This window comes from Hibiscus syriacus, unplaced genomic scaffold (assembly GCF_006381635.1).
Source record: "Hibiscus syriacus cultivar Baekdansim isolate YM2019G1 unplaced genomic scaffold, ASM638163v2 tig00110597_pilon, whole genome shotgun sequence".
NCBI classification, from domain to species: domain Eukaryota; kingdom Viridiplantae; phylum Streptophyta; class Magnoliopsida; order Malvales; family Malvaceae; genus Hibiscus; species Hibiscus syriacus.
Window position 1 is genome coordinate 6,360,505 of NW_024062795.1, and position 9,277 is coordinate 6,369,781.

The following is a 9,277-nucleotide window of genomic DNA, read 5'->3' on the forward strand; positions in this document are numbered from 1 at the left end:
AAAAAGGAAAAAACAACTCTCAAGAAACTCTCTAAATTCTCTAGTATTGGAAAAAAGCTAGAATGATTTGGGATGGTTTTGAAGCTAAATGGATTAGGGTATTTATAGTTGAAGCTTAAGGACTAATCTTGTAAATACCATAAAGTATAATGACTAAATTACAATTATATCATACAATAAATCATCAAAATCTTCCCCCTTTTTTACTAAAAATTTTCGGTGCATTTATTATGTACACTTTCGTACAGAGTCAACATGTGGTTTAGTCTGGTTTTTGTGGATAAATTTTGCAGTCCCGGAAACTACCAAAGGCGGCCCACCTTCCTACGTATGCCAACTTTTGGGAGCCAGTCATGAAAATTGGACCTCCTGATTTGAGGTATAATTCTATTTCATTTTAACCCACAAATGTTAAATATATCATATATAATATATTTAGGGAGAGACGTTGTATTTCACCCTAAGAAGTGAATTCTAAAATTTTAGGGGTTAATTTATAAAATTTTAGAGAAAAGAAATTAAATTATTAATAAAAATATATGATAATTTAATTTTTTTTTTATATAAAACGTTTGTTTTTGTCCGTTTCTCCCCAGATCCATCCATGTATATATTATACCAATAATAAATACATATCAATGAATCTATAAAAAGATCATATCAATCACTCTATCTCAATCATCTTATCATATATTTTTTTTTGGAAGATCTCTTCTTAATAGCATTCATTTTTATTCTTTAAATGTTGAATTATATTTAAATTTTACGCTTTCATTTGCGACTTTATGTTTAAAGTAAAAAAAGTTGAATTGTAACCAATCAACACAACCATCATTTCTCTCTTACACATCAACAATATGAAAAAAAAATTAAAATAATATACAAACATGATACAATACACTACACAAATGTCTCAAATTTATATGATACAATACACAAACTTTAGTTTTGGTTTTTGTATGTATACGATCTTATATTCCATGCCTGCAGGCTGACAAATCTGGAGATTTAAGGGTGGAAGTAGCGGCGCTTGACCAAATTTTGGTCGATGAAACAAAGAAGTTGAAGGGACTTTTCCCAGCCTGGGCAGATGTGATTGCTTATTCTAGTTTTATGTCAACCTATGTCTTTTAGTTTTTTTTTAATTTCTTTTAATAGTGTTATCGATCGATTCCATTATTTCATTGTATCTGTTAATACTAGTTTCGCTCTAAGTTAGAATAATTAATTTCAAACTGAATGTAGTAATCATAACTGAAAAAAATTGATGAAATTAGGGAAAAATTTTATCTCTACGAAGCTAATGGTAGCTAATACAAATATTAGTTTTGAAAGAATTTTTAAAAAACTTAATGTAAAGAGAATAAATAGAAGTGAAATATAAATGTTTTGAGATTGTTTTATTCTGAATAACGATAGATGATGAATGATGACAAAAGTTTACATGAAAATTTCATATCATCACATTATTTAATGACCAAAGAAAATTATTATCTGAAATTTAGTGGTAAAATTATATTGTTTAAAGTTTAGTTACGATTGATACACAGACTACGTTCCACGACTAACAGGATAATTTACAGTAAAAATTTCTCCTCTTATCATCATTTTAACCATTTCATATTCGTTTCTTCTCTGTTAGTGAGCTTTCTGTACTTCGTCCCCGCTGATACCCTTTCCTTCCTCTTTTACGTACATTTCAACTCTCGTTTCGTTAGCCCTTTTTATCTGATTTATTTCTCTGGTTTTTTTGTTGTTGCTTTAATGGTGTTTGCATGAAATGGGTTGTTTGCGTTTCGTCTATCTGATTCATAGATTGATTGCTCTTTTTTTTTGGGGGGGGGGGTGTAAAATAGAGCTTAATTTGTATCTATTTGACTCTGTTTTTAGTTTCGAGTATATAGCCTGATTGGTTGTTAAGAATTTTATATTTAATTCCATTAGCTATTTAGTGGTAGAGATCCTCTTGAGATTCATGGAGAGTAGTTGTTTCAGTTCGATAAAGAAAATTTCTATTTTTTTTTAAAAAATGTTATTTTGACTTTAATATATTAAACAAATGGAATATACATGAAGGTTGATGAATTAATGGTATGTTGCTAAGAATTATATTCATGGACCCGCGTACTGCTTTCAATTTGATTCCTTGTTTTTCTCTGCATTTGGTTGTTCACAACTCACTATTCTTGGCAGAGTTGTTCTTCATCCTCTTTTTTCCATTTCCGTTTGTTATTTTGTTCAAGCCCTTTCAACATATACCGTTTCTGAATTTTGTTTTTAACCCCAAATGCAGATCATTGTCGTATGGTTTTCATAAACGTGAAGCCATTTTGATTGATCCTGAGTGAAAGCGGTTATTTCTTCAGGGTTTGAACAATGGTTCTTGGGTTAAAAACTAAGAAGAAAACCCGCGTCTCAGATCAGGATCATTACATTGTAAGCGTTAAGGAAATTAGTCCTTGGTCACCATTGCAGGCTTTGCCCTTACCTCAGTCTATATTGCTTCAATGGGATAATAGTAATAAGAATTCTGGGTCCTTGGTTTTTTGCAATAGGAATGGAAAAATCGAGTTCGGCAAATCTTTCAGGCTTCCAGTAACTTTATCTCCGGAATCATCTCATAAGAGCAGCCATTGTGATAGGTTCCCGAAGAACTGGTTGGAGTTCTACTTGTATGAGCCTCGAAGGGACAAAAACGCAAAGGGACATCTTTTAGGATCTGCTGTTGTAAACCTTGCTGATTATGGGATTATCAGGGAAACTATAAGCATTAGCACTCCTATTAACTTGAAGAAGAGTTCAAAGATAAGGCTCGCAGACCAACCGATTCTTTATTTTAATATCCGGCCATTTGATAAAGGCAGCTCCAGCTCATTGCAGGGAGGCAGTTCGCCAAAAGAACTGTCATTTGACAAGGATGGGAGTAGCTCAGTTTCCGAATCGATAAATGTAGAAACTGAGAGTGCCCCTTTAACTGATGATGATCTTTCCTCACAATCATATCGGACTGTTGCTTCTTCTGTTTCCGATCCTCCAAGGGAGTCACATGGTCAACATGACAAGGTAGTTAAGTTTATTATCCTCCTTTTGTTATTTGCGTCCATTTACATTGAATTGTCTTTGTAATGTGCTTGAATTTGAGGTTTTAAATTCGGTTAGCTTTAAGATTTCTGAAATTGACTTGGCCGACTTAGGGTTCTTAAAGCATTGCCATAAGTAGAATTTTCATGTGAATAAGAAACAATCATGATTTGATGATCCTATATTATGCATTTGGTGTTGTTTGAAATTACGTTTCCCGTGCATATGCATCTTTCTGAATGATGCTTAACTTGAGAACTTTTTCAAGGTAAGACATCGCTGGCAATCGTAGGTCCAAGTTACAATCCCTCTTTAACATTATGAGAGTCTATATGGTAGTTTCGGGCAGACATCGGAGTGCATTTTCCTATGCACTTGCATGATTCCATTATAGAACTGTTGTTGTTCTGGTTAATTTGGTGACTGTCATCATCCTAGCAAAGCTTATATTTCTGAATGTTTAATAGCAAGTCGCCATTGACTACAGATTGGATCAGAACCAGTGGATGGTGGGATAACAAGGCCTGGACACGCTCTTCCTTCTGATGGAACATCTTCAAACCCAGGGGTAAGTCCATTGGTTGAAGGATTCAAGCATAAATGGGAATACGTCTCTTTCATCTTCAATGTCCTCCGATCCAGAGAATCTTGTAACTCATCCGACGGGTAAAGTTTCATCCTCGGAGGCATGTGTTGCCATTCCAGTAGATATGAACTCAGATCATGTAAAAGATAAAGACTCCCAAAGCAAAACAGAGGGTGCTGGAAAAGCCTGGAGATACGACCAAAGCAATGTAGACAGAAATTCAAGTAGCAATTCACTTGCCGGTCATTGGAAGGAAAATGCTGAAAAGTCATCATGCGAAGATGAGCTGGATAGCCAGATTTTAGGTCCTGAGGAATATTCTCTGCAGGATAGGTTAGGTCTCAGACAAAAGAGCTTGAAACCTGTTCAGTTGCATGTTGACGAAGCTAAGAGTAATGGACCCTCAAAGATCCAGTTCATGGAGAAGGCGGAGGATAATTCTTTCCCTGAAAAGGCTTATAATGGTACCACAAGTGATATTCTTGGTGAAAAGGAAGAAACTGAATACAGCTTTTCTAACAGTAAAGTTGACTCAGTTTACAGTTATGGGCTGCTAAAGAAAACTCAGGTCAAGGAGAAGGCAAAGGAAAATGATGTTTCTGATGAGATACATGATAGTCCTAAGTAATATGTGTAATGAAAGAAAAGAAAATGCAAAGAGCTTTTGCAACAGAAATGTTGAACTGGACTCCAAAATTGAAATGCTTGAAGAAGAATTAAGAGAAGCTGCTGTTCTTGAGGCTAGTCTTTATTCCGTTGTTGCAGAGCATGGAGGTTCTACAAACAAGGATCATGCTCCAGCTAGACGACTTTCTAGATTCTATCTTCATGCTTGTAGCGCAAATTCCCAAGATAAGAGGGCAAGTGCAGCAAGGGCTGCTATTTCTGGATTGGTTTTGGTCTCTAAAGCATGTGGAAACGATGTTCCAAGGTGTGCACTAAAACTTTCCATTTCCTTTTAGAAAATGAATCTGGGAGATTTTAGCTTCTACCTTTGCTTTTGTCAAAGATGTTAATTTGGTTTGCATGTTGTTCAAATTTAGTCATCGGTGGAGTAATGCTTCTCTCTTTTGCACCTTTTACCTGATATACATTTGACCACTTCTTTTCCATTTTCATAGGTTAACCTTCTGGTTATCAAATCCAATTGTATTGAGAGCAACTGTTAGCCACACTATTGGGGAAATGCAGGTATGTTTGGAAAGTTAAGATGACTGGGTGGACCTCAAACATTTTAACTTGCGTTGCAAAAGTTTGAAGCTTGGATCTTCTCCAGAATAATCGAATCTGTCTGGTGGCAAACTTTGACACCATAAATTTCCATCTGCTGCCGCAAAGAGCTCAAGATCAAGGAAAACCTCAAGCAGAAAACATGGATTAGGTGATCAAGAGCAGGAAAATTTTTCATTTGAGCTTTGGAAGGAGGCTTTTAAAGATGCCTGTGGGAGGCTTTGTCCAGTTCGAGCATGTGGGCACGAATGCGGCCGCTTAGCTGTGTTGGCTAAATTGGTATTATGATATACTATATAGTTTGTTTTCATGTATGCATACAAAACTTAGTCTTGGATCTTATCCTTATTCGTGTTCATCACAGTGTCGCTTTGTTAAAAGATGAGGCCATGTTCTTGTGTCTTATGATTTTATTATCTAATTGATAATGCCTTTGAAATGCATATTTGATAGAAACATTGTTGTCTGTTCTATCACTAGGTAATGGAGCAATTGGTGGGTAGATTAGATGTTGCAATGTTCAATGCTATTCTTCGTGAATCAGATGATGAAATGCCAACGGATCCCATTTCTGATCCAATTCCTGCAGGCAGATCAAGTTTTGGGGCAGGCGTACTACTAAAAAATTCTGTGAGTAACGGGTTCTCTTTTTTTTTGTAGCTACTTTAATACTTTAACTGCATCCTTGAAGTGCAAGATCTGGTCTTGTTTGACAGTCACAGAACTTTTCCTCATTTAAAGAAGCTAAATGTTTGCACCTTGTGATTTCTTGCTCCAAATGTTATATCAACGGATAATAAAAGAATGAGATTAGGGTTTGAAATTGCTTCAGTGAAGTTGCTTGAATAATGATGTAAGAACGTAGAAGTTTATTACATTTCTAGCATTTTATTGAAAGTATCCTTTTTTTCTGCTGCCCGTGTTACCGGATCGGAAACTGGTCAAGATGGTTATCAGATCTATTTGGTGTAGATGACAGTGAGAGTCCCGAAGATGCAACTAAAATAGGCGAGTGTAAAAATGCTGTATGTGAGGGTTCCTAAGGCTTTTTCCCTTCTAAATGCATTGAGTGATCTCATGATGCTTCCATCCGAGATGCTTGTGGATAGGTCCACAAGGAAAGAGGTATAGTTCTGGAATTATTAAAATGTTTATCTTAATTTCCATAAGCAATATATATATATTCTTTTATATCTCATTCCTCTGTCACTTCTCTATTTCTGTTAATCCCATCTTCCCTTTGAAATTTAATGCTGGAGGTATGTCCCAAGTTCAGTGTCCCCCTGATCATCAGGGTTCTTAACAATTTTGTAGCCGATGAATTCAACCCAAATTCAGTTTCACAGGCAGTTTTTGAAGCACTGGAGGAGGTTTGTCAATAAACAATATACAAAGTTTTGCTTAAAATATAACTTTCCAGTTCATTCATCACTGCAAAGTTGCAAGTTTGTAGTGCTCAGCTTTCGTTTTCCTAGATTGATATTTTTTCTCTCTTATTCAGGACCTTTCCGAGGCCGGGGAAGAGTCTATCACAAACTTCCCATGTATGGCTACTCCTATAGCCTATTCTCCACCTTCTGCAACTTCCCTAACAGACATTATAGGGAAGTCAAGCCATGGAACGGAGTCAATCATCTGCGCTTAGAAAATCATACACCAGCGATGATGTGCTCGATGAATTAGACTCGCCCTTTACAGCGATCATGATTGAAAACCCTCTCGGTTCTCCCACTTCAAAAGAACCCAATTGGATGAAAACGGGAAAGGGAGGCCGGAAAGTTGTTAGATATCAGTTCATACGAGAGATATGGAAAGACGGTGAGTAGAGATGTTTCTTTTCCCTCCCCCCTGTACTTTCACCAAACATGTTTCTGTGTATATATGCATGTGATCAGAGGCTGGTGTATTAAGTTGCCGAGTTTCGTCAGAGTCGAGCAAAAATTGGTATTTTCCGTTACATCATCGTACACATGTTACAAACTACGAATCTGTATTGCCTGTTGCATGGTTGCTAATCTAATAAAAGGAAGATGATTGCCAAGATACCTTCAAATCTTTGCATGTGATGTGGTTTTAAGGGTTCATTTCCTTAATCTTTCCCATCATCAACCTCCTGTTTATACAAAGAATTTTATTTATTATAATTTTAATAGCTTATTATTATTGAGAATCCATGAATGAGTGTAATTTGCACCTGAAAAGAGTTTCATATAATTACATTCTCAAAGGACACTATCAGTACAGAATTCCTAGCATCTCCTGTTTTACAGTGCAATTATCCCCTAGTCATCTATCTTCAACCTGCCAAAACCGGCAACAAGACCACTATCAGTGTCTCGGTAATTTATTCAAAGTCGTTGTTATAGTTAAGAGTGACTGCATGAACCAGTTAAGTTAAGCTTCGGGTTCAAACTATATATAATTCCGATAATCAGAGTATATGAACTTGATTAATATTAGTACTATATGAAGGCTGAAAACAGTATAAAACTAGTGAAGTAAGATATCTTACAGTTTAGAAGAGGCACTGCTTACTGTACTCATCAATACATCATAGTGTCCATAACCATGATACAGAACTCGGATGGGGTTTTCCTTACCGTATTCCTGACCGTACTCGGATATAATTTTAAGGGTACCCGAATTCTTGTCCCTCATGTAAACTGTTATAGGGGTCCTGCAGATAAAATGTATATTTGACAGATAAGAAAAGTTTGATTTACTGATAACAGAAAAGTGTAATTGAATTAAGTTTTGATATAGAAAGCTAAAAGAAAGGAAACTCACTGTAGGACATGTGAGCACATGAGCAACTCAGGTTCTCCTCCCCATATATGAGGCTGCCGCATCTGCATGACATAGTTGTCGAAATCACCCTCGAGGAACCTGCAAAAAGCATGAAGATTTACTTGCTTGTAGTGTCAATGAACCGATAGGGAGAAGCTAATCAAGAACTTGGATCAGTTTATCTCTGGATATAGCCTTAACTGTCCTACTTGTGGCTACAGTAGTTCATATGTGTAGAAAAAAAGCTTACCATTCGGTGTCGGCCCGCCTCTTGATGAATTCGTCAACAACCTGTTGAAACATATAATCTTTTACTGAGTGCCAATGCAAAGTTACAGCAAAGAGATATCTCCAGCTAAACCGAATGCAAAGATGAAAATGGATTGCATAAAAACCAAATGCAGGTAAACCGATCTGCCGATAGGTTGAATGTTTTCTGAAACGGAGATAAAGCAATAAAGACGTCTGCAGGTAACATAAAATGAAAATAGATTTTACATGGAAACAAAATTCTGGTTAACACATTCCAGTTTCACGATGCTAAAAATGTATGCCAAAAAGAAGTTAAACGCAAGGAAGACATTAGCAGCTAACACAAAAACCAAAAACCGATAGCAGAAAAATCAAATTCCATCCAAGTTATAATGAATTCATAGCAAGTACAACTAAAAACCAAATGATGCTTTGAAGTGATTGGGATCAAACACACTGAGAAATAGAATAGAAATGTACTTTAGCTCTGAGTTCATCGGCAAGGTCTTTCTGACAGCTCTCACTCGGAGACTGCTTCCCTGACCTCAGCCAATCACCGTGAATCACCGAGCGGAACAAACATCTCCCGTCACCGGGAATGCCTGCATTCAAAAAACAAGCTAACAAACTCAATAACATGCATTGTGCCAAAACAAATAGATTCTCAATCATGCATAAGTTGGAACATAAAACAAATTTAATGCATATGGAATTAGAGACAAATATGATCATAATAGGTTTTGCAGCCAAAACAATCCGTAAAACATCATCAAGAAATTCACCAAAATGAAGAGAACTATATATATATATATATATATATATTCAATTTTGTAGCATCCCAAAATTCCCTAAGTTAAAACTATAATAAACGAAGCATATGAGAACAAGTTAATCAAACTCTGCTCAAACTTTCCAATTTTGAAAAGAACAGACCCTATAGCTTTAATGTTTCTATTTCGACAAAATCAACAACGCAAAGCAAAAAGTTAAAAGAAAAAGAACCTGCGCCGAATTCCATAATGATTGCAACAATGAACAATGAAAAGGCAGGAAGAAAAAGCCATTATTAATTCAATGCAAACCCAGAATAAAAAAACCATCTCAAACAAGCCACGCCATAAAAGACAAAGTAAAGAATATTACTTAAGCAAACAAATTCACCAAGAAAAGTATCCAAAGGAACTGGAACGTTACCAATCCAAGTTTCCTGTTTAGGCATTATTTTCATTTTCATTCAAAATTGAAAAAAGAATTCCTCAGAATCAATCAATTGATGAACACCCAGGATTTCAGCCATTTTAATGCCACAGTAGAAACAAGTTTTACCGGTAAGGGAGCTTG

The 9,277-nt window shown here is 35.9% G+C and overlaps 1 protein-coding gene and 1 pseudogene across 2 annotated transcripts; one reads left to right on the top strand and one right to left on the bottom strand.

Annotated features, from left to right (window-relative positions):
- Window positions 1-4,296: 4,296 nt before the first annotated feature.
- On the top strand, window positions 4,297-6,028 carry LOC120134038 (annotated as a pseudogene).
- A 1,049-nt stretch (window positions 6,029-7,077) lies between these two features.
- Window positions 7,078-9,265, bottom strand: LOC120134596 (OVARIAN TUMOR DOMAIN-containing deubiquitinating enzyme 4-like). Of its 2 annotated transcripts, none has more exons than XM_039151034.1 (6): window positions 9,131-9,265; window positions 8,417-8,538; window positions 7,935-7,975; window positions 7,685-7,783; window positions 7,410-7,574; window positions 7,078-7,198 (listed from the first exon to the last, which is right to left on the bottom strand). In XM_039151034.1, the coding sequence occupies exons 1-6, from the start codon at window positions 9,168-9,170 to the stop codon at window positions 7,180-7,182; spliced, it is 486 nt and encodes a 161-aa protein (XP_039006965.1). In that variant the 5' UTR covers window positions 9,171-9,265; the 3' UTR covers window positions 7,078-7,179. The 2 variants fall into 2 exon arrangements, with proteins under 2 accessions (XP_039006965.1, XP_039006966.1); XM_039151035.1 differs by lacking the exon at window positions 9,131-9,265 and adding an exon at window positions 8,939-9,024.
- Between the last annotated feature and the right edge of the window lie 12 nt (window positions 9,266-9,277).